At 38.6% G+C, this 26,348-nt stretch overlaps 1 protein-coding gene across 3 annotated transcripts in view; it reads right to left on the bottom strand.

Moving 5' to 3' along the window:
• Positions 1 to 26,348, bottom strand: part of MTHFD1L (methylenetetrahydrofolate dehydrogenase (NADP+ dependent) 1 like) — a 138,328-nt gene that overhangs the window by 73,260 nt on the left and 38,720 nt on the right. For all 3 annotated transcript variants that reach the window (XR_010997271.1, XM_068184593.1, XM_068184594.1), the window contains exons 14-16: positions 26,114 to 26,254; positions 19,518 to 19,586; positions 12,062 to 12,173 (exon numbers count right to left, since the gene is read on the bottom strand). Coding sequence is in view for 2 of the 3 variants with exons in the window: in XM_068184593.1 (XP_068040694.1) it covers positions 12,062 to 12,173; positions 19,518 to 19,586; positions 26,114 to 26,254 (322 nt within the window). In the remaining variant the exon portion in view is untranslated. The remainder of the gene's footprint in view (positions 1 to 12,061; positions 12,174 to 19,517; positions 19,587 to 26,113; positions 26,255 to 26,348) is intronic.

Below are 26,348 nucleotides of genomic sequence, written 5' to 3'. Positions count from 1 at the left end.
AGCACAGCTACATCTTTTAGAAATTCATGGGAAAGGGCATCTCCTGTTATGTATCCCCAGGAAGAAGAGTATTATTCCCCTGCATGAGCAGTTTGTCTTGATGTAAAAATGGCCTAGTGAAACAGCTGATGCAAAGGCTCTAAATTACACTACAAGACCACTCCAAGAGCTTTGCTGGAGAGTTCTTTGAGAGTGGAAATTATTCTACAAAGACTGCAATTTGTGTGTATTAAACACATACAAAATTTAAGATATCAATAAACAAAAAGACGTTCCACGGAGACAGAGAACACCAGGTACTGTTAGTAGTATTTTAGGAGACAGGAAATAATTCCTAGTACTGAGAACGTGCAGCATAAGCCACAGAAGAGCAGAGGAGGGCAAAAGAAGCGGGCAGGAAAAGCCCACTGTGCTGCACAGACTTCATGCAATAGCCACATAGACGGAGAAATGCAACAGAAGCAACTTTGGAAATCATGAAAACTTTTCATGGAAGCTCTCCAATACCCTTTGCAGGTAGGCATTAGTTTGGTTGCAATCACCTGCATTTTTAAAATACTATGGACAAAACTGGTATTTGAACCTCTACTCAAAGTGTAAGATTGATGATCTGCGAGAAACTTATTAATATGTATTTGCTGTTTTCCCTATAATTTTTGGATAAGGAAAAAAAAACTCAACTGGCTAAAATTGCTCTGGAAAATAATCGTGTCTGTTAAATGATATGATGTCACGTGTAATTTATCTTACAGAAAGAATTACAAACTGAGGAGAGAGAAGGTACTAAGGTCACACACCAACAAATCCCTTCTTCCTGCATGGAATTCCCAATTAAAAATGCAGTCAAAACCAAAATCAAACCAAACCGTAATTCTGCTGGTTTACACGACACATCCTTGCAACTGCTCATGGCTAAATCAATTCTTTAATGCCTTTGGTGAATTTATCCACTTAACTACAATTCATGTTATCAGGGCAACAGAATTGCCATTGCAAACTACCCATTACCATTTCTGAAATATTTCTACATTATTAGCTGTCCCTCCTTACTACAGATTATAAATTATTAATTTTTTTTTTCAATCCCTCTTCATAATTGCCCATCATCTTGTCATCTTAGCTACTCTATCATCCTTTAGCCCTCCCCCACATTTTTGTGCTTTCTTGCTCCTTGTGCAGTGAAAAACCCCAAAACATATACTGAATTCCTAATCAGCTTCTGGACAGGCTGAACCTGCAACCCTTGATTTATGAAGCTCAGTCTCTTGGGAGCTCTGTTTGAGATGCCGTAGATGGAGGCAGCACAAAGATACCGTGTCCTCATGCATGGAAAGCATCTGCTTGTCCCTGAAGCTTCATTCCCACTCAGGGTTTGCAGACAGTGCCAAGCTGAAAATATTTTAGAAGCATGTGCCTTATTCCTGCAGGTAGCAAAGTTGAAGAGCTTGATACTATCAGCTTCAATAAAGCTGTCAGCATAGAAAGCCAACAATAAAGGGACCAAAAAATAGGCCCACCATATAAAAGACAGGTAGGCTACCCAAAATTAAAAAAAGGTTGTAACCTACATTTTCTCTTATTGTAGTAACCTAATCTGTTTTCTCAATTAAATCAAATTAATTAAACAGCAGCTTTATAAAACTGCAAAAATTAAATTACAAGGTCAGAGCATTAAACTGACCCTGAGATACCATTTTGGATATTAATCTTTTCTTTTAATGTATTACTTTATAGAACCAGAGAGCAGCATTTGAACACTTTCAAATATTGTCAGCAGCCAACCTTCAAAAGCACTTTGGCTATTTGCCAAAACACCACTCTTCCCATTAACAAATCCTACTGGCCATACATAACCTAGAATTATTTGCAATCTCATTAACATGTTTTAAAATGGTTTAGAAACAAATTTACATCCCTAGACATTAATTCTTGAACCTTTTTTTAAAGCTAATCCAATTAGATGATAGGCTTGGATATGTAAACAAACATACTTTCTGTTTTCAAAGAGAAATAACTATTTTCCTGTAATTATTTTCTGTTAAAATACCCAGCACACAACAATACATATAGTTTGTTGCCTGAAAACTAAAAAACCCAACAAAAAGCCAATTTAAAGTTATCATATTTTCAGAGAAATCACAGTATTTTTCTTTTATATTGTATTACCATAGAGTACTTCATTTCTGAGGAAAAAAAAATCTGTAAATAAAAATATTTGGAACTCTTAGCATCTGCACTTTTCTTCCAGGAACATCTAAAGACATAATCTTAACCTTTTCCCCAAACCACATTATTTTAATTGGACTCATAGAGAGGACAGAACAGGATGAAAAGAAAACATATCAGAGTTCTGATCCTGAATAAGAAAATGTAGCTTTAAACAATAGTTTTTGAAACCCCTGTTAACAGCGCTCTCTCAGTGTGCCTGAGCTTATGGAATACCAGTGGAAAACAGAAAATCAACTGTGCAAAATGTAAATTTGTACTAGATGATATTAAAACTTTGCCTACTATAATTACTGTAATCAAAAATGGAAATACATATATTTATGGACTTTTCACTTTCCATGTTTGTATTGACTTCTCTGGAGCCTTGACAAATTAAGTCAGCCATTGCAAAAGTAAACAAACAAACAAACATTGCACCCTCAGTATTTGTACGTTATTAACAATTTTAATTATAAAAGCTTTCAGAAAACAAAGCAGTTCAGCCTGCAGATTCAGAACGAGTCAGAAAATAAAAAGCAAACACTGGTTTCTCCAAAATGATGTTACTATCTGAAGAAACCTAATTCTTAAACAAGCTGTGCATAAAAAGAACATTAGGATTCAGGATCAAAAGGTCAGTAAACCAACCAAACAAAAATCTAATAAAGAGCTAACAATTTCAACTGATATTAAAAATAAACCATCCACTAAAATTAAAATTCAGCCTTTGAAATGGGAATTGAACTCTTTATGCATACTCTGCCCTGCTGACCCTTGCTAAAGGGTGTAAGTCAATATGAAATACTCACAAATGGAGAGAGGATGATGGATTTTCTGCCAAATAACCCTAAGCAAAAGTAACGCTGTTAGCTGGGGAGCCTGTTTTTTCTTCCTTTGCCAAGTGATGAATTAAGAGAACTTCCTAGCATACATGATGTTTTACTGTTTGCAATTTTTTTAACCCCTGGTTCTTTTCTTCTTATAAATAAAAACAGTACAACCAGTTGGCAACAAGAGAACAAAAGGAACTGCTTCCTATGTGTTGGGAGTTTTAAAACTAGGTAAGATAGCTAACTTGGGGAGGGAAGGAAAATGAACAGAAGTTGCAATATCAGTTTCTACTCACTAGAATGGTATTTTATTTACCAGGAACTGGACAGTACCTCTACTTTCTGAATGAATGACAGATCCTTCCTATCTATTTTTACCTCTGGGTAACTATTCTGAGACAGAGAATAATGGATAGCCCTTAACAGTTGTACACTCCGTTTAGTTTATGAATATCACCGCCAGAGGAAAGAGTTGTGTTAGTCTCTTACATGTTGCAGAAGAGGTCAGCATACAGGACATTAAAATACCATGTCAGCTTGTAAGTAAATTCCTGATGCATGTTTAAGCACTGGCAGCTGCCGTGGCTCTACAAAAGCCCTGTTACCTTAAAGTTCCTGTTACAGCAGTGCTTGTCATCTCCCCGTTTGCTATGGTGAGACAGTTTTTGCCCTCAAGAAAGTTCATAAACTGAAAGAACACATCGGGAAGAAGGGGATTATATGTGCAGGCATAGAGGCTGAAATTACTTGCTTAAGGCCAGAAAGCCAGTCAAGGATGGAGGTGGGAATAAGATGTATGGCTCCTGTCAGGCACTGCAGTGCCACAGCCACGTGACAGAGCAGGACGTCTCCATCAGACACCATGTGCTGCTGGCGGCAAGCGATGGACTCGGCAGCTTTGTCTCCTTGTCTTTCACTGGGCCAGAAAGAGGAGACAGGACAGGTTTCCTCATGGCACCAGCTCCTCAGGAGCCAGCCAGCTCTAGTTGCCAGCCAGCCAGAAGGAAAACTCACACGGCCCTTCCTGTCTCCCCATCATCATTGCAGCACATCTCCCAGGCTTGCAATCCCATCCCAAACACTATCTCACTGCATCTCCGTTCGACTCGGAAAACACATATGAAGGGAAGAAAACATGGAATTCTCAAATAAGCTACACATGTCCAGTTCTCTGCTTGTTTGTGACCCAGCCAGCTCAGTGGCAGTGTGACACTTCCTTCAGTACACAGCCAACACACATGTGCCCCTTCACAGCTCCTAGTCTGTGAGAAAACCATTTAATTCCTTTTCCAGTGAGGCACAGAGCAGCATCCATCCCCCCGGAAACAATAAAAACCCCACTGAAAATAACTGTGATAAGGCCATGCTGTCTCTTAATTATTTTTTGTCATGTAACCATTAAAATTTCTTTCTTCATACTGAAATCACCAATTAATTCAAAATTCTCTAAATGTACAAATTAAAATGTCTGGTGTCTCACATGACATCTGGCATGAGAACAGTGGTAACTTCTGGTCACTAAGAGGAAAGGCAGTCAAATAAACAGCTTTGCTATCCTGCAGGGTTAGAAGATAATGTCACTATTAATTACATAAGCTCTAAAAGAGAGGAAAAGAAAGAGTGAGCTGCTATGCTAGGGAACAAGTGTCAGAATCTGCAAAAGAAATGCAAACAAATTACAAGGGTCTTCAGTGCCACAAATTAAAACACAGAAGCTAATGCTGTGAGGTTACTGTAATATATTGAAATTGGAATTAAAACCCAAAATACACAAGAGCTGAATGCATTTCTTTCAATAGAGTGTATATCAGAGTTTTCAAAATCCTGGAAGAAGAAGAAAAATACAAACCACAATGCTTGTATCAACATCTTAAATAAGTTCCTTTTTTTTTTTGTGCCTTGTGCCTGAAAATATCAAAACCTGTCTTCAAGTAATGGAGGGAAGTCTGAGTGACTACAGACTTGATGGTTTTCAAACAGATTTTTAAGAACAGAATAACTTTAAAAAAATTGAAATAAGTATGAAATATAACCTTTGTCTACCAAAGGGAGGCCATGACAGATTAAAAGCTTTCTCCAGTGATGAAAATACTACGACAACTCATCAATGATGAGGAACAAGAGAACCTGCTACAGCAAAACATAGGAGTCTGTTAACCAGGCTAGAGGAACATTACTACATGACTAAGGGGAGAACTGTGGGACAGGAGAGAGGACCAGCCCCAGGGCTCTCATTTACTATTTGTTAAACCATGTCCACAGAAAGACTGAGGAGCACTGATGGAGTTTATTGGCAACAGCAAAGCTTGAAGAGGTATCACATGGGAAAAAGTTTCTGTGGATTTACGAAGAAGAGAAACAGAATAAAAGCTATTTACAGTAAAGAGTTACTGCCATTGGAGAAAAGTGACAAAAATCTGACCTACGATTTGGGAACTTCATACTTGCACACATCAGGGAGGAGTCTGGGAACCTGGCAGTATTAGTCACAGTTATGTATGGAAAATGTGTTGTTGAATATTTAGAGACAGTATTATTAAAAATTATCACTTGACAAAGAGAGGACTAAGCTGTAACACAGTATTACAAAAAACAGATCAAATGAGTCCAAATTGGCCATGGCAAGAGTTAAAAATCCTCGCTGGTTTCAAACTGGAGCTAAATTGGTTTATGAAGGAGATCACTTGATATGCTTGTCAGATAAAGCAAAGAACTCAGCTAAAAGGCTGATGATTTATAATCACATGTTATTTTATTCCTGTAAATTACCCCTCGCAATTCCAGATTATAAACAGCAGATTTGGGAACAAACATTTACAAATGTGCTTTGTAGCAAGGAAAGAAGAAGTGAATTTCCAACATGTTTTTTAGATTTTTTTTTTTAAAGGAAGAAGTTAAAATCTCACTACAAGATAGTCCATAATTTAGGAGGCTTTGTCTTCAAAATAGCACCACCTCTCCTGACTGGGAAAAACATAACTTTTTTATGCCAAGTGTGATATTTGTCAGACATAATTCAATAGTTCATGATCAATACCAACTTTCAGTTTTGAGTTCAGCTTTGCATAATTTATAGGACTTCAAATTAATTCAGCTCTGAAATACAGTGACATATGATATTGAAGTCAATGCTAGAATGCTTCCTTATATACAAAATCATTCAGGACAGCTCTCTTGTACTCAATCTTTCTTCTGAAAAGCTTTATATTGCAATGCGTGCTAAAGAGCAGAAGAAAAAATTTATAGAAATCTGCAGTGACAAGGTGGAGTCAGAACTTTCTCAAGGACTCTGAATGCACAAAAATGTAAGAAAATATTTGATTCTCATTTCACATAATAACCAATAAATTATGTCAAGACTGTTTTAAGCACTAAAGCACAAATAGACAGTAATTTAAATAGATTTCACCTGACTTCCAGTTGCAGCAAGCTACAAGCAAGCATGATTTGAATCCAGATTATTTGTGACAAAGCAGTAAGTAAACTCAGCTTCCAGGAACGCTGACTTCATGCCCATGAGAAAAAACACATTGCACTACATCTCATCTCTGAAGACTTTCCTGCTTATTGGCAAGAAAATTTGCTAGGCTTTGAAAAGCATGAAGAAGGAGACTGTTTTTTTGTTCCCACTTTACAACAAGTGAAAGAAATGGAATTTACTTTTACCTCAGCAGCTGTGAGGAAAGTAATAAAAAGGGCAGCCTGGAGGTGAATGGCACTACCACTCACAAGTGAACAGCACAGATTCATGGATCTTCTAGCAGTAATGGTACCTTATTTTGCAGTTTGTGGTACCACTGAGACTTGTATTATTAGACCATGACTTTAAGAGCCTCACAGCAACACCAGCTAACACAGTATCACCTTCCCTCCCCCCGGCCCACTGTCACAGTTGTGCCCAGCACAGCTGCTTGAGCAGCTGCACTATGAATGGGGTCAGAGAAAATACTGTGAAGTTCTGAACATCCTTCTTCTTGTTTGTAGTACACACAGATCAGAGTAGGCAAGCAACATCTACACTGATAATGCTCTCAACCACCCCGTACCGTGAAACCTTAGCCTTGCTTTAACACTTTAACAAGAACAGCCACGTTGTTCAGAGAGCAACATCCTGGAATACAATCGCACTAAATTTTGGGTTTTTTTGTGAAAGTAAGAGTGAAGAAGTCAGAGATTAAATAACACAAGCTAGAAAGATGTTGGGCAGATTCTTAAAAATTAAAGCTTCCTGGAGGGTCACTGATATTGATATTCTAATGATATCAAGCAAAAAAATATTAAAAATAAATCCTTGTACTTGACATGTAAATGTAATAATATCACATTACTAGTGGCGCCAAAAGAAGTTTAGCCAAAGTATTTGGGCTTTATTTCCTATTTTGGAAAAAGAGTACACAAAAAATGGATTGAAGTGTCTTATGACATTAAAAAAAATCTACTGAAAATTATTCACTAAGTGAATTAAACACATACAATTTTTATAAGGTGCTTTATAAACCTGTTAAACAATGTCCACTCTGAGAGTATGTAAAATGAATAGCCTTTGAAATAAAACTTTGTATGTACTGAAGAGATACAACAGCTAGCATCATTAGCTTACTCTAACCATCAGAGTACCAACACAATCAAAAGAGTCAATTACTTGGCTTATAAAAATTTACTGCATCTACAAATTCCTTCCAATTACATCAAGTGTACCAACTAAAGGAAGAAACAGAAAGTGGACTTTTCTTAAGTCAGCAACAGTTTGCAACAATTCTCCTCTTGTCACCGGATAAAACACACCAGGACAAAGCTGCCCAGCACAGCATGCTCTCAGCATCCAATGTGACATGTTTGCTGGGAGTAGCAAAGAAAGCAATCGACAACATAAAGTCCAAATCTGAAAAACAAACTTGAGAAGAACTTTGCTTTAGAATTCCGAAGATCTACTCATGCTTTACTTGTCTACTGATTTACAATAACCCTTCTCTTCAGCTGAACACAAAGGGATTAAAGAGATGGATAGGGTAATCTGTTGAGTTGTATCGCGCAATAATTTCTGACAACTCAGGAAAAGCCACAAAACCTACAGTTTTTCAGAAAGCCACAAAACCTACAGTTTTTCAGAAAGCCACAAAACCTACAGTTTCAGAGACACAGCAGCTGTGATGATGGGTACATTCACTGTGCCCCAGTGTGGGTGCTCCTCATGCAGGAGCTGCCTGCAGCCATCCTCAGTGGGCCACTCTTACAGCAGGGCCAGGGGGAACAGTTTCCCAGCAGGGAAACACTAAGAGGCTGAGAGGACAGACAAGTGCAAACCAGCTAGCGGCAGCTGCAGCATCACACTTAAAGTTCAGTAGCAAAACTCATACCAAGAACTCAAAATTAAAGCAAAAAGGCTGAGTTACTGATACATAGCAATAAAGCTCAGGAAAGAGAGAAAGGAAAAGATGAGCTAAAAGGCTTAAGCTATCTAAAACCTAATGAAGGCCTGTGATTCACTTGGATATCTGAAATTGAAGCAGGGAATGCCTTCAGTTAGAGAGTGTTCACAACAGGATTCAATGGTTAAACTTCATTTATATTTTCTTTAAAGCAGACTGTCTACATCACTGTTACCTGACACTACTCAAAAGGCACAGCACGATGCCATTCCAGCTGAAAAGCAAGCAGAGAAACAGGCAATGCAGGGTGGAGAGAAAAAGTAAGGTTTAAAAATAAATTTTAAAAGAACACTTTGAGAGGGTTTCTTTTTTTTTTTTTTTTTTTTTTTTTTTTTTTGCCTTGGCTGTGGCACATGGTCACACAAGTAATTGGATCTACATAACAGATTGGTTTCTCACTGCTGGCCGTCCCAGCTCACCCTCTCCTGCACCAGCTCTGGTGTTTTTGTGACTCTGGGCTGAACTGCTTCTGTGTTAAGTCAGCAGAAAACTAAGCCAACAAAAAAGGCAATAGGTTTCTGCTGGGATGTCATGCAAAAACAGTTGAGCACAGGCTGGGAAAGGAGACAGGCTTAGCTGCCCTGGCAATGCAGGCTCAATCTGGTCAGCTAGTGTATCCGCAGTAGCTTTACTGGCATTTGAAAGCTCCAAATGAGGCTTTAATACTACAAATATTTATTTCAGGAAAAATACCATCTTATGTGGCATTATCTCATCTTCCCCCTGTCACACAAAGCTGTCAGACACTGTCTGTTGAGGGTGAAGGAAAGGGCTTTTTTTGTTGTAGTTGTTTTCAGTCGAGACCAAGTGTCCAGTAGCTTGTCACATGGCTCTGTGAACAGGTGTGCTGGTGAAACAGAGGGATTGCAAAGGACTGGAAACACGCAGCTGGAGGAAGGAGGGTGCTTAAACCAGGATAGAGAGTTAAAATGTCTGTGTTTGTAAAACTGTTGCAAATTCAAGCCATGCTATTCTTCTTAGTACTGTCTACACATTTAACAAGAAATTCTAATAAAAAATAAACACGGTGTAAGTGAAAAAAAAAAGAGTAAATAAGAAATAGATATAACTACTAAATATATAAAACAATAAATACATGAATTATATATTTTTTACATCATCACCCCATCTCACAGTGTGTGAGCTAATGTATGTACATTATGTTATTTATTCTACTATTCAGGAAAGTAATTTAATTGCAGAATATGTCACAGATTTCTTATGTTCCTGCTTTGGATGCAGCTGAGAGTAATCTCTTAGCCTGTGGTCTCTCCCAGCCACATGGTTCTGCAAGATACCTTACTCTATTCCTAGCACCTTTTGAATTCTTTCCTGAGCTTATGCAACTGACACGGCAGAGCGGTACTGTAATCGCTCATACAAGATTTAACGAGTGTCAGATCTAATGCATGAGAACACTCCCAAAAGGGAACTGTGGAACAGTGAAAACTTCTACTTTTAGCAGGAGTGAATAAACTTACTCAACTACTTCCCTATCTGCAGCATAGCTGTCCTGCATCCTGGCTGTCTGAATTAGCTACAGGATCAGCCTTCCCCTTGGAATTTCAATGGCCATAGAAGGCTCAGGCAAACTCCTGTGAGCAGAAATGCAGTAGAGTTTATTGCCACCTGCTTTGCTGTGCAGATTCACAAGGCACTGGGACCTCCACCTGTATGGATGTCACCTCAGTGTGGACTGGTGAGCACTTTGTAGCTGTCATTTTAGACCTCAGTTGTGTAGGGTAGGACAGGAGAGTATTTAATAAATCAGTGGGTGCTACATGTAGTGTCTGCCCATGTGCTCTGACTAGCTACCAGAAAAAAAGTATTTTTTTAAACCATAAAGCTTATGGTAATTACAACCTTTAGAACAAATATTTATACTTTTGACTACCTGCAAAGTTTATTTAAGTAGGCCACTCTAAGAACTATTGCTTTTAATAATCTAACAAAGGACTACAAATCATGCTGAAGTTCCTGGCTCTGCAGAGCAAAGGCAGTCTTATTCTGAAGCCAGTTTCATGGGGATTTGTGCTCTGTGGAATAGAATCTGAACAAGAGCCTTTAGCTGGCAAGGCACAAAGGTTTGCCTTTATTGAAGCTATGCTGCTTTGTCTCCCAACAGAGAAACTGGAGCCAAAGACAAACAAAGCAGAAAAGAGTGTTAAAGACAAACAGGTGGATAAGACTGAAAAAAGCACAAGAAATGCAAGAATATGCTCTCTGTGCCCGAGGGACACACTCAATGGAAGGGAATCCAAATCTAAGGCAATACATTTTGGACTCTGAAACCTGGATCAAGACTCAAGACCGTTGCCAACATACTTTCATTCAATTGATGCACAACTGACTCCTCACTTGAAAAGATTGTACACTGCAGAAACAAAGTCACTTCACATGGCTTATGAAAAATGTTAGCTACCCTAAATTCTTTTGCTCTTCATTCCACAAAGCCATGTAACAACAAACATGGCCAAATGAAAAAGGAATTCAACTATCATTAAGTAAATGTATTCAGAATGCAAAATGTTCTTCTTTGAATGGATGTTTGATTAATAGAGGGAAATAAGCAGACCTTTAAACTTTACAACACTGTAAAAAACAATCCTTTCCTGTATGTATGTACGGCATAAGCATATACATGCATGTTTCCCTACTAATTTAAGGATTCTAGCACAAGAAACCTCATGTTTCACATTGCTGCATCTTTTCAAGAGTGCTGTTTCACAGGTACTCAAAGCTGTTCCACAGGTACTCAAACTTCAGCTTTAGGATTAATGTAATCCAGCCTGGGTGTTCAGGACTCAGAAGAGAATGGCTGCAGCAGTGCAAAGGCATCACCACCACAATGAAGGGGCTGCAATGCCCCTTTTATTTAATTAATTCTAAGGTTTAAACTCTCACAACCATTTTAATAAAAGCTAGTTCATTGTTCAGCCACAAGTTTATTTTGCCTGCAACTGCCAAGCTCTGTGTGTCTATTGTTGCTTGTGAAGGCTGAATTCCTAATATAAAAAGAGTCAGCCCACTCAAATGCTTTCATGGGAACATAAGGGCCTCACGGTGAGGTTTGACAATGCAGCTGGACCAACCAAATGGCTCACAGCCACCAAAATGAGGCAGTATTAATCTTTTTTCTAGCACCTTGCCTCTGCTAGTCCTCTGCACTGGCTCAGGGACATCTAACCTCTTATTTGGCTGAGTTTATTGAACTGGTAGAGAAATAATTCATCAGGAAAAAAGAATGGTTTCTGTTGGGTTTATCAAGTGAGGCCAGATGAATACTAACAGAATGAACAACAGGACACCTCTTTCAATGAATCTGGTCGTTTGACTGGTTCAGCCACCCTGTGGAGTGAACAGGTCACTTGTGAATCAAACATGGTGACAGGACCACGGTGACAGGAGTTGAGAAAAAAGGCAGGGTAAGAGAAGAAGTGCTTTTGGCTTATTACACATTCACATTAAGATTATTCTATACTGATATTAATAATGAAGTAGTATTCTTACCTTTAATTGCTAATTTTTCCATTCATTTGCATCATTGGCAATTTACTAACAGATCATAATACAATAAACTGAATATTTACTTACCTACAAATCCTTTCTCTCCAACTAATTTAAGAGCAATTTTATCTGCCAAAACAGAAGAATTTCCATGTGCAATGTTAGCAAAAGGTCCAGCGTGAACAAATACTGGTGTTCCCTGGATGATAAAAAAAATATGTGTAAGTAATTCAATGTATAGATGTCATGGTTTAACCCCAGCCATTAACTAAGTCCCACACAGCTGATTACTCACTCCTCTATCAGTGGGATGGGGGAGCAAAACAGAAGGGTTAAAGTCAGAATACTCATGGCTTGAGATAAGGCCAATCTAATAGGTAAAGAAAAGACTGCACACACAGGACCAAAGCAAAACAAGGAATTCATTCCTGCTTCCCGTGGGCAGGCAGGTGTTCAGCCCAAGAAAGCAGGGCTCCATCATGTGTAATTGTTACTTGGGAAGACAAATGCCATCATTCCAAATGTCCCCCACTTCCTCCTTCTTCCCACAGCTTTGTATGCTCAGCACGATGCCATATGGTTGGGAATACCCCGTGGGCCAGCTGGGGTCAGCTGTGTCAGACTGTGTCCCCTCCCAACATCTTGTCTACCCCACAGCCTGCTTGCTGGTCAGGTGAGAGACAGAAAAGGCCTTGACTCTGTGCAAGCCCTGCTCAGCAATTACAAAAACATCCCTGTATTACCAACACTGTATCCAGCACAAATCCAAAACACAGCCCTGTACTAGCTGATGTGAAGATAATTAACCCTATCCCAAGCCAAACTAGCACATTATGTAAGAAACTCAATAATTTTTCAGACTTATGAAAGTCACATATAAATCAAAGCACATATAGCAAGGAAGTGCTATTAGATAATTTAGGGAAACATCTCAGGTGCTTGAGACCTCATTTGCCTGCTTCATTCCTAGAAAGGTAATAAACAGTAGTGCAAACCTAGCCAACTTCCTAACCCCACCTTGTACTAGTTCATGTTTCATATTTCCACAGCTCTAACACTGTGGTGTGCTATTCTGGCACACGTCCTGTAACAAGTACTAAATGCAGTACTGCAGATACACAAGTAGGAGCCCAGCTCCAGCCCTTCTCCAGCCCTGTGTGCTCCTATTTTCCTCACTGGCTACAGCAGCCATTCCTGCGCTGGCAGAGGAGCCAGCAGAAGCCATGAGGGACCAGAGCCAAGGGTTAAGGAGCTGGAGAGGGAGATGGCAAGGGATGTGCTGGGGTGCAGTGGGGATACCGACACAATGGAAAACACATTCATTGCTGCTGGAAGCCCAGGTGCAGAGCTGAATTCTCCTACATTTTTCATTAATTTTCTCCTACAATTTACATTAATTCACCATACATTTGTATTTACACAGGGAAAATCGACTCTGTAGACAAACCAATCTAAACCAGAGAAAGGAGAGGCAAGGAGTAAGCAAATTAGCTACGTATAGGGAATTTGTGAGGTAGGAAGCAGCTCTCAGCTTCCCACTTATATTTTTGGCAGGGACCCAAAGGAAAGGAGAAATTAGAAAATAAGCATCCTCAGAAAGGACTGGGATTGAGTTTACATTAACTGTTATTTTTTCTCTAAAACAGAATACACAATCAGACAGAAGAATGTCACTTCAGCTGTCCTACTACAAAACACTAAGATAAACAAATTGCTGTGTTTATACATCTTAAAGTGCCCAGCTGGTTAAAGAAAAGGTAGGCAGACAATTTCACATTATTTCCATCGATGCTCTTCTCACATTCTGTACTAGGAGATACTGCCAGCCCTCAAAATTTCAGGCAACCTACCAGGCAACCTCCTTCAAGTTTTGACCAGAAATACCAGTTAAGGAAGACAGTGCTCTGTGGATCAGCTGAAGGGCACATCTAATAGTCCCCTGAACCACAGCTTGGAAACTACTGACTATAAAATACAAGTTGGTTCTTCCTCTTCCCTTCCTCCAGCCACCAATGTCTTAAGGAAATAACCTACATAGGAAAATCTCTATCTCACTACTGTAATCTAAGTGGTGTGTTACAGAAAACATGGACATTTTAGTAATGATGACTAGATATCATATACAAAAATGATATATCAACAAAAAGCATCTCTTCTTACTGCTTCCTTTAGAAGTAATAGCATATAATTAATTGTTTTACTCAGAGGAAAGACAAGTAACTTTTTAGGCGCTGCCACATGCACACGCATGGGTGGGGGCTATTCTCCAGGAACGACACAATTAAGCAACAACTCAGATAACTCTGCCTAATACATGTCAGAGTAGAAACAGGAGCCAAACAAGGAGAATGAAGGTGAAATCTGCCCTGTAACAAGAGAACTGATTTAGATCACTATAATAATTACATAGTGGTTACCTAGGGTTAGCTTTTTTTCTTCTTTTCTATCTGCTAATGGACACATACTGCAAAATCAACTGATTTTACACAGGTACACAAAAACTTAACAGGAACTACATGTGCCTTCAAAGCTTCTTACTTGGTCATCAGTCTAATAGGTGATATGCAAAATATCTTATCCCTATCCCAAAGAGCTTGTAACATACAAAATCAAATGCAAACAACTTTCACCAAACTAAGCTGAAGCTTTACTTCTGTTTTAATCAAGTATTTGGCATTCAAATAAGTAGGACCACAAATTTTCAGCTACCAGACTTAGATCCATAATGTTTATTCCAATTTGTCTTTTATCACTCAGTAAGACTGATTTTACTCTTCCAACCCTTAACTTCTTGTGGCAAGCAATCACAGGGCTGGTCTCAGTAGATCCCAGAGGACACACTGGGCAGATGTGATGGATGGACCCACAGACACTGCCAGTGACTGGGCAGCCCAGCACACACAGCGGCAGCTATGCAAAGAGAAGTGCCAGAAGGGTCTCCTCCTACATTCCCTGTGCTACTGTGCTTCCAAGAGTTCACCCACACAACATGGATAGGAAGGGAATGTGGACTGCAGGATCCAAAATCCAGAATATTGGAAGTCAAGAGGCTCCCATGACTAACTTGAAATCCAAACACACTACTATTTGTGGCACAGACAAATGCTCCCCCGGAGCTCTGAAATCCACCAGAAGGAAAGGAAGAGCAATTGGAATGTTTTTTTTTACAAGAGCAATCCTGGAAGAAAAGTATAGTCTAGGTACTGAAGAGAGTGAACTCCAGCAGGACCGTGGGAGCCTCAGGCACACCTTGGAACAGGGACAACAGTGTCTTCTCAGGCCAGCTTTAGTGACTGTGCCAGTCCATCTGTCCCACTTATTTTTGCTACACTCTTAACAAACTATATGGAGAACCAAACAGTGGCACAGGGATGCATTCTGCTGACTATTTTCAGTACAGAAATATTATTACCCAAGTTTCAGTAAAAGAAAATAAACCCAGAATGTCAATAAATATCTGAAGCTATCTGGCCGCTAGAAGGATGTTTATAATACTTATTACCATTCTTCTCTCATCTTTACTATGAGTGGCACTTCAAAAGTAACACAACAAACCACCCCAGAGCAGCCAGCCTGCAACTACAAAGGGCTGTCCCATAGAGCAGCTGCTCTGTTACGCATGGTATAAATAAATGCTAAACATTAAGGGATCAGTCGACAAGAGAACAAATCTGTCATGAGAAACATAGATAAACACTATGAAATCATTATGTACATTCCAAACAAAGTCATCTCAATTCTATAGCACTGGATATAAGTAAGCTCCACCGAAGTCTGCAGTTATTGTAGATGGAGTGCCCTGTGTCTCCCATTTTCAGACTTTTACTGTCATTCCTGCATATAAAACACTGTCAATCACTAACACTTTCAGGCAGAATTTCTGGTGTCAGTGTAGCAGGATTGTGACGGAGAGCAACCCACCAAGAAACCTCTTTAAAAACCAGCAGATTAAAGCACACATCAATTTACTTATGAAAAGAAGCACTGACATAAGTTGCCAGTTCAGTTCCACGCAGGACTGACATTTGATCATTTTTGATTTATGATCTTCTAAACCTCTTCTCCAGTGCATGCAGACATCCATATAAAGTTGGTGCAAATCTGCCAAGCATGTTGTTCTTCTCCCTTTTCACAGGCCCTTAAAAACAACTCCTCAGACTTCCATTGCTTAACACAATTCCCATCTACAGGCTTGTGGCCAGATCACAGAGGACTGCAGCTGCACTGGCTACTTCTATCTGACTACTATCTCCGCAATGGCTCCTTCCAGTCACTGCTACCCACAGTCACTATGACTTACAAATTATGCCAAATCAACTATCAGTCATCCAGAACTCCTGCTCTCCCTCATCTGGCAGTCTTTTTGCTATTCCCCAAAGTGATCTGGAAGTCCTACTTTGGTGAACAGTTTTGTCCCTAATTGCCAGACAGGTCCATGGCCCATTCTGAGCTGTATTTGTGTTCTCTGTAATCATATTATTCTGGTTTTTCACCACCTATGTCCTGTAGGATTATTACACAGTTATAATTTTTGTGTTGTCAAATCATGGTGCTTTTGCTAAAGGTTCTTACACTTTTATGAAGAACTTGTTCTACCCAAAGGGATTAGGATTATGTTGCCCAGTTACTACTGGTAACCTCTTTGGAAACTTAAGATGCTAACTTTTGTATGCTACTTATTAGGTTTATTTCAAGTGTAATGTAGGCTTCAGTTATCCTCATTTCCGATTTGCAATTCACACATTCATCAGAAAGATGGCATTACTTACAGCAGAAGAAATACTATTACATCTACCACCCCAGGGTATACTAGGATAAGTTTAGCTTAAAATCTATCATGCTAGAGAGCTCTAAACTCACAAGTGGATCACTAGAGTACATTCAAACATGCAGGGCACAACATCCTCCTTGTTCTCCGCCTTTTTCTTTTTTAAACTGAAGCTATTAAAAGTAGCACCTCTTTCAGTTATTCAGATGAAGAATTAAAAATAATGAAGAGCGCTCAAGAGCAGCAATAGCACAGGCAGTAGTAGAGTAGGCCACTGCATCCCCAGGAAGGTGAAGCATATCCTGGGTGGCATCGGGCACAGCATGGCCAGCCGGGCAAGGGAGGGGATTGTCCCACTCTGCTCTGCACTGGGGAGGGTCACCTCAAGTGCCAGGGACAGCTTTGGGTGCCACAGTGTAAAAAAAGACATTGAGCCATTAGAGAGTGTCCAAAGGAGGACAATGAAGATGGTGAAAGGCCTTGAGGGGCAGCCATCTGAGGAGTGGCTGGGGTCACTTGGTCTGTTCAGCTTGAAGGAGACTGAGGGAAGACCTCACTGCAGTTACATCTTCCTTGTGAGGGGAAGAGAAGGGGCAGGCACTGATCTCTTCTCTGTTGTAACCAGTGGCAGGGCCTGAAGCTGAGTAAGGGGAGGTTCATGTTGAATACTAGGAAAAAGTTCCTCACCCAGAGGGTGGTTGGGCACTGGAACAGGGAACACTTCCCCAGGGTAGTGGTCACAGCACCAGCCTGACAGAGTTCAAGAAGTGTTTGTCTTGGGCTCATGGTGTGGTTCTTGGGCTTGCTGCTGTGCTGGACCAGGAACTAGGCTTGGTGATCCTTGGGGGTCACTTCTAACTCAGCAGGTTCTGTGATTCAACATGAGAGCAATGACACAGCCCAAGAGGACATAAGTCAAAGCACAGCACTGTCTTGGAAAATATTTAGATAAACTGGGGATCTCCATTACTTGGATAGGTGACTCATACTAGCCTGCAAGTCAGCAAGTATCCAAAGGGTGACAAAAATTCATCTTTAAGACTCAAAGCAGAGGAGTGGAACATGAAGCAGACTTCTGAGCTGCTTTGGTTTACTGTTTTAAAAATAAGTTTGTGAGAAAAATTTAGGGGGAAAATGAATCTTTGGGTAATGTGGTTAGGGTCCTGCTAACAAGCAGTAGTGTTTGATGAAAGTTGGCAGATGTTTCAGCCATAGCATAGATTAGACTAGAAAAGAATACCACATAAAAGGCAGGAATTTTATTGCATAGAAATGTGAATATAAAGAAATGCAGGGAAAAAATAAATGCATGTAAGTCCCAGAACCAAATGCCTATCGATCAAAATAATCTCTTCTGACATTTATAATTGTCTTTCAGAACACTGCAACAAAACCACTGTATTTTCCAACAGATATGCAAAGTGCAAATAGAGTGAGTAAACAGAATCAAAGCTACCTTGTCACTGGTGCTTAACAGACACAATGTTACCCAAGTGGTGATTATAATACTGAGCTCTGGCTGTGACATTCTTAATGCTATGTGATCTCCAGTTTCTGCTATTGGATGGTATATTAAAATTATCACACACACACACACACACTCATTCTTCATAGAGCCACATGAAAGAATGGGTTTTCTTTGCAGGGGAAAAGAATTAAGATGCCTATAACAAAATAACATAAAATTCTGATTTTCTAATATTAAATTTCTAATTTAATTCTAATATTTTCTAATATTAAATTCTGTTTTTCTAATATTCCCCGAGACTAGAAAGTTGTCCCCATCCAAACACAAAAGCAAAAAGGTAGTTATCACTTCAACATGCTGTAGAAAATGAGACATTTTTATCAACTGGTGATTGCACTGGTATCTTTCTGCACTCTTCAACTTTTCGTTATATCAAGAATCATAGTGAAATATTCCAGCTATGTAATTTTCATGGTCAAATGAAAAAAAGATATACACTGATTTTTCTCCAAGTGCATTTGTTTTCAAAGATGCTTCATTATTTTCTCATTTTTCTTTCTCCTTCTCCCCATGAATGTTGCTCATCAGTTTCCCATCAAAATATCAATACCAGACTGCCCAGGCACAAAGTTAGCTTGCACTAATTCTACATTCTTTAAGCTTTTGGAAGAAAGCTCACTAGGGTAGGTGTACATTCCTCTCATAGCCCATCAAAGCTTCATTTAGTCCATGAAGGCACTGTGGCAAGATAGGGTGGCTGGGAAATTTCTTTTGAAAATGCATAAACAGATGAAAGGACCCTCCTATGATTTTGAATGGCACAAACAGTAATACAGATTAGAATGGCCACAGCAAAGCACCTTTTTTCCACACAAAATTCTGGACTGTGGGAATCATCATGAAAACATCCATATAAAAGAAATACACAAAAAGGACACTTCCCTGTAAGAACAAAGTGGGAAATAGTAGTAAATCTGTGACTTAGAAGATGAACCTGCCTCCCATTGTGCTCAGAAGCAGCTCAACAATGCACTGCAGCTTGTTTGCAACACTAGGCAAAATTATGACTGTAGCCAGATCTCAAAAAGGAAAAGATAAAAACCAAAAATATATAAATGCAGATAGAGTTAAATAGTTAACATAAACAAATGAAATGTTTGCTAGAATGCCTTTATGGATCAGACCCTGGCTTGAACTTTGAAAGTTAAGCACAGTTGCTGAAGAGAAGAATGATCAGCACATTATGGAATCAGCACAGAATGGAATCTGAAAGTTGGAGAAGGGCAGGCATCATAAGCCATACTTACCTCTAATGTCTGCATTAGCGTGGGCTTAATTGCATCTTTCATCAAAACTGCCAAAGCACCAGTTACTCCCTAAAAGACAAGAGTCCACATTTTAAGGAAGTCAATTCTATGGTGCAACATTTCCAAATTACACTAATAGTTTTAAAACCTTACAGTTCAAAGCAGTGTTGCAGTGATGCATAAAGGATTTATTTAAATATTACCTCAAGACTTCTAAAATTCTGTATTTACAGTGTGTTGAAAACAAAAATTATTTTATTCCTAACACACTTAAAAGGCAATAGGTAACTACTTCGTCCTATTTCATGGAAAGATCAGAAACAGAATTTAGTGATCGGCATGAGGAAGTTCAAGGTAACAAAAGATGAAGTGCCAAAGGCCACTGAGACCTGAGAAAGCTAGAAGGCAACAGCTTGATAAAACTGCCTAAAGAAATGACAGATGTATTTCCTTTATGACAGAATCAAGAGCATAAAACAATAGCTAGCAACAACCACAAAGATTATTTTTCAAGACTTGTACAAATAGATACATAACAGATACAGGATGAAAGCAGCCATAGAGTTTACTGGGGCAGATAACAAATACATCACAAGATTAAAAGTTAGAGGTGCCTTACTGTGATGATGAGATCACAAAAGGAGCTCAGCAAACTGCTGCATTTTGGTTGCAAAAAACCTTACTCCTCCCTAAAAATTCTGTTGAAGTATAAATGTCACACTGACTGACCTTAAAATAAATAAAAGTCATAACAATGCTCTACACCAAATTTCAATGCTCATTCTAGAAAAAAAAAAAGGCTACAGAGTTTGTACATCACTATCAGATTATATGAAGAGTGCTATCTAGAAACCACCAGCATATGTTCAAATTTATTCTTGAATTACTTTGATTTTGAGATAATGGCTTTCATTTTGAAAGAACTAGATCATGGTTCAAAAAAACCCACAGTAGTGTTACAAAGAGTGGCTCAGACTTGCCAGAGAATGCAAAAAAAAAAAAAAAAATTTGTATTGAAAAAGAAACATGAAAGCTAAACAAAAATCCTAGCTGCTGTAAAGTGCTTAAAATGAAGATTGAAAAACACGGGTACAATATCCAAGTTGCCTATAAAGAGATGAACAATAATATTCAAATAAATAAAAGTGCCTTTATAATTCCCGACACAGCTTTTGTCAACTAACCCCAAATGTGAGCAATCAAAGTCTGCATTAAAATTTTGATGGCAACAGATAAGACATAAAAGTATGTGATGGTTAAGTGCAGTATTTTATCAAGTAATTTTCCCCTTTCTGAGCATCACGTCTGAGCACAGACTTCAGAGGAAAATGATGCAAAATATTTGGCCTTAGATAAAACTGAACTGAAACCAAAATAGTAAAACTGGCTTCTACTGATGCATAGCAAGTGTTTCCTGGAGGACTTTGAAGGAGAGAGAGAAGGAAAAGATTTCTCTTTGCACTCTGCATCTCCTGCTATTTACAAAACCCAATGGATGCACAAAGATATAATATGAGAAACTGATAGCAAAACAGCATAGTTTTTCATCTTCTGAATTACAGTGCTGTTTCCTAGGATGTTAATTTTAGAAGCTAGGATTCAAATGGAAGGAAACATAAGCACGCCAGCTCTTTCAAAATGGGTGAGACTCCACCACCTCCATAGAAACAGCCTGGTGCTCTGTTGTTTATCTATCTACCCAAATACTCTCATTTCTAGAGGAAAAAAAAAAACAAATGCAAAACTTTACATCTGGTCTTTCAAGTGGTCAACAGCGGAAATAACTACTTGAGCAGCCACAGATCAGCCCTACTGGAAAGAAGACTTGGGGGAAGAAGAAGTGAAAAATAAAATCAGGACACTTCTCCCCTGCTCCTTCTAGATAATAATGGCTCAAGTCCTGTCTCCTTTGTTTTCTGATGTCTTCACCAATCTGATAAAAACAGGGAGATAAGAAACACTTCCTCTGCATTTTAACTTTTTGGGAGATATTACTTATGCATTATTTGGGAAACAGTAGACACACCTTCTGGACACAAGAACTCATTTTATTTGAAGCTGAAAGCAAAGAAAAAAAGACGTAAATACTCCAATAGGCATATCTTGTGCCTCCCATGGTTCTTAACCAGGTTTGGTGTCAACAGCAGTTCTTAAAAGCTAAACAAACAATAAGGTTTTCATACCTATCTGACACAACTGTGAGAATGAAGCTTTCATTTCCTTGTATAATCACCAAGATACTCCTCCAAGTATCTAATATACAATTCCTACAGCTCACTCCAAGTCCTGGATCTGATTCACAAAGCTATTTAAGGAATCAGGCTCCTATTTCCAATTCAGAAAAGGTAGATAAGCTTCTTATAAAAGAATTAGGGGCTTTGACACTTACACACCAATTAAGCTTGTGAGAGCCCAAAGATCATTAGATTTCCACTAACTCACTGTCAAAGGAAAGCAGCAGGGCTCTGAATCAATTGTATACAGATGTTCAGAACTTTTCTGGGTTCCTTCCTGGAAGTGATCACAGGTATTCCTGAAAATAATGCTCCTTCCATCTATCCAGCAGCCATCAGGACAGGTATGCTCCCCAGGACGGCATAGATCACAGAGCATAAAATAAATTATACACGTGACACAGAAAAGGCAAACTTAGATGAAAATCCAAAGTACTTTCAAAGCAACTTCCAGTGGAGCACTGTCTGAAGTCTATCAAGACTGGAAATGAAAGCCAGCACCAGATGACAAGGAAAGTGATTGAAAGTAACTACTATGAAACGAATAAAGGCTACACAGACTGAAGGGCAGAGAAAAACCCTTTTCTTTATAAGAAAAATAATGAAGTACTTGCAACTTCCCTTCAGTTGAAACTATAGTCTCTAACAAAATAATAATACTTTCTGCAATTTCAGTCCTGTAAAAAAAACTAAACCTTAAAAAAACTAAACCTTAAACCATAATCTGAGAAGAACTGCAACTCCTTTTGTTTGAAGTGAACACTGTACACAATGTTTCTGATGAACCAGAGAACAAAATCTCACTAGCTGACAGATCATTTACATAAGCAAATATGAAGCTTTTATTTTTTTGTCCCAGAATTACTGAAAGCTAACAGTATGGCACAGCAAGTAAGCTGAGAAGAAGTCTTATTTAGAAAAAAAATAGTGACATATTTTTTTCATATTTTTTCATATCTGCTGAAATACTATCTAGGGCATATATACTGATTTAGCTTCACATTAAAATATGGTATGTGTCCATCAGAATTCTACCTCACTGTAAAAGCCAAAAAGCAATTAAGTCTTCAAAATACTGTACAATGAGCACCACATTTTGGCAAAGAGTTCAACATATTCCATTACAGAGAACAGACATTTAATCCATTACTCTTGTGGAAAGAGTCTTCTCAATTCATGAAATATACAATTTATCTTTTTTCTATTATTCCTAGCCTGTCTCTGCATATGGTTTATATCTGCCAATGTGTATTTTAGGTTTTACTATTTTATTATGATAATTATATTGCATATAAAGTCAAAATCAAGAGCAATTGTATTTTTGTGAAGTTTTTTGTGTGTGCATCTGGAAACAAATCACAGAGAAAGGTTTAGTGGTTTTGGTTCACATAGATTTCAAAGAATTAAAGACTACTGTCAAATATTTAAACTTGCATAAATTCAATCTGTGTAGGATATAAACATGAACCCCAGAATTTTTTTTTTAAAGATAGGTGGAACTGACCCATTATTCAGGTTGTGTGGTATTTCTCATGATAAAGGTGCCTTTAATGTTTCTTAGTACTACATGCAATTGCAGTTCTTTGGGCTAAAATGTTCCATGTCAATGGACTATGATAGATTCAAACTTTTGAACTTGATTTTGTTTTACAAAAATAGAATTCAAAATTATTGAACCTGGACTGAGAGCATTCTAACATCTTGTACAGTGTTCTTCCTTTGTTCAGCTGTCTTGAGATCTTTCCTTACTGAACTATAGAGCTTTACCTCTTCTCTGACCCTGACCTGAAAGGAGGATGGAAATTCAGGAGCAGAATGGCTTCACATCAAAGCTCTTGACATGTGTGCAAATTTTCTCAAGAAATAATCCTTGGATTATATCAACACAGGCAGCACAAGCTGCAGGGCAAGAGGGGAAGAGTAGAGACTATATTTACAGTCTAGAAACGGTAGGTTTACTTGCAAGCTGCCCAAAAAGACTGACCACCTGTGGGAAGAAACCAGCAAATGAGAGAAAATGCTACATGAAAGAATAGAAATTTATCTTCTTCGTACATATGAATTATGACTTGTTATGATCTTTGATTATATTTCTCCTGCTGTTGTTTCCAGAGGATTCAACTTTATACAGTACACTTTCACCAGTGCAGTATGGTTATTCATAAGCTCTCTCCCCTTGTACAAAGTAAGCATTATTTAATTTGATACAGAAATCATAGAGACCCCACTGCTAATTTCTTTTGACATTTTTTAAATCCCAACACCACAGCATCTGACTTCTTCAGCAACATTAGTAAGTCTTTAGAAATGAACAATTGTTCCTGTTCTTCAAAAGTGAAACCTGCACACACAAGAATCAAGATCAAAAATATTCACCAATTTTGGATGCTCAGGCTGGGACAACAGAAAGTAATTTCTCCTGGTTCAAAGTTCTTGATGGACTTTCACTCTTTCCATAAATTCCAGTTGTTAATCTCCCTAGTATTAAACCAGACTGAGGAATGCGGAACTCCTTATGTACTGTAAGAATCAGTTTGTGTGGACAGAGCACCCCATGAATGTTTTGCTAAAAACACAGGAATAGAGCTCTCCAAAGAGATGCTTTACATCCTTAACCATGAAATCATATTCCTCTTATTCCCATGGTTCTCATACTCGTTTTTAACACACTGCACAACAAACAAGGTAGGAGTTCCTGCACTTCCCAAACATGACATGCACCCAAGTCTTTCCTGTGCATGGTATGAAGAACCTCCAGAGGGAAAAGAATGCCGCAGCATAGCTGCAGATGCTCGTAACACATGTCCTTCAGACTGTGATGATTTTTTTCTTTGTGGGTAGGTTTTTTTTTTTTTTGTATAATACAAAACACTGCTCTAAAGAACAACACATGTTCAGAACAAGCAAAACTATCAAATGATTGAGACACTAAGCAGAGAAAGTTTGTTTTAAAAAAAGCCAAAGAAAACTGAATTAGTAACAGACATTTTGCTGAGCACTACTTTCATTTTAGGGACACAATGGAAAAGTTCTAAAATTCTTTTGCCCCAGTGGAAAAGCCATTTCTTTCATTCATCAAGCTGATTAGCATTAAGTGGTTGGCAGGTCAAATATTTTGCAGTACTAATAAATAAAAGTACCTTCATACAAAAGTAGTGTCAAAATTAAAATCACATACTACAAATGCAGTTTTAATTCTAACACTAAATATTTTTAAAGTATTTGCATATGCCTTATAATGTAACATATTCCCCATTCCCCTCCACTTGGCCAAGACAAAGTTATACAATTGAAAAGCAAAAGCAAAACTTCAACAGCTAGAATATTAAATGCAGTTCTTCGTGTCTTTTGCATAATTGGGAATAGATTATTTACTTTGAATTTTCATGATGACTGTAGTTAGAAATTTTTAACCTTATCTTAATCTCATTCTTAAATTCAGGCACTCTAGATATCATGTTTTCATTTCTTTATTAAACTGGAATCCATTAAGGCTGTGAAGGTGCTCCTGATTTGCAGATTTGCTATCTTTGCTGACAGGGCAGGATACTCATTGCTTTGCTCATTTATTACACAGTAAGTTTGAGCAGATGTTCACAAAACAGGGAGGAAGAGGAGAAAACATACAGAGCCTGTGTGACACAGGCAGCCATCACCGATGGGCTGGCATTAGACTGCTCCTGGCATGCAGCTGATACCCAACATCAGCTGGTAGCTCCTGGCTGCACCAGAACCTGCCATACACAACCACGTGTGAGCTTCCAACCACTGTTCAATGACTCACGGCCCAGATACACGGGATAGAATGTGATTTTAAGAAAAAACATACTGATTTTTTTCAGAAGCTGAAGTAGGAAACAGCAACTAGTGAAGGTAAAGAAGAAAAAAAAAATCTAATGACAGATAAACCTGTCCCAAGCACTATCAGCAACCTTTGAATTAAGTACAGCTTGCTTCCATTCTGATTCAGTGGTACAGGCATTCATGTGGTAACTATCACTGCAACATCTGAGCAGACTCTAAAAGCACAGTAGCAAACATTACCAGCTCTCTCAAATAAGAGCCCGCACTTTGACTCCCTCCAGCACTGAATTTGTTTGCCTTAAGAATTGCAGAAAATGATCCAAGTAGGTTATGGAGACCAGAGGCTTTTTGAACCAGATGTTACCAGAGTTGAAGAAATGAGTTCAACATCTTGTTCTCATTCTCAAGCAGGTTTTGGCCCAGAAGATGATCTTTCTTTGATATCTGACTGTGCTTTTCAAAGCAAAATCTTTGGCGTGTACCTGCCTTTTTAATGCTTCAAGAGGCAAAACAAACATGTTTGAGGTTATTCACAGGTCTCTACAGCACTTAACATACCAAATCCTCTGCTGTTACTGGTTCTCCTTTCTTGTCATTAGCCACCACCATTCTCCCCAGTCTTTCTTTCATATCCTGAAGGCTGGTGGTAAGTGCCAAGATGGCCATAATCTCACTTGCGACAGCAATATCAAACTGAGCCTGTAAAGCAGAAATGAGAATCATGAACCAAATCAAAGTCAGCTGAAATACTCACAGGGGATCATCAGGAATAAACTCAGGAAAGATAAATTTC

The sequence above is a fragment of the Anomalospiza imberbis genome, chromosome 3 (assembly GCF_031753505.1).
Source record: "Anomalospiza imberbis isolate Cuckoo-Finch-1a 21T00152 chromosome 3, ASM3175350v1, whole genome shotgun sequence".
Classification (NCBI taxonomy): Eukaryota; Metazoa; Chordata; class Aves; order Passeriformes; family Viduidae; genus Anomalospiza; species Anomalospiza imberbis.
The sequence above is the reverse complement of the archived record's forward strand: the minus strand, read 5'-3'. Positions and strand labels throughout refer to the sequence as shown.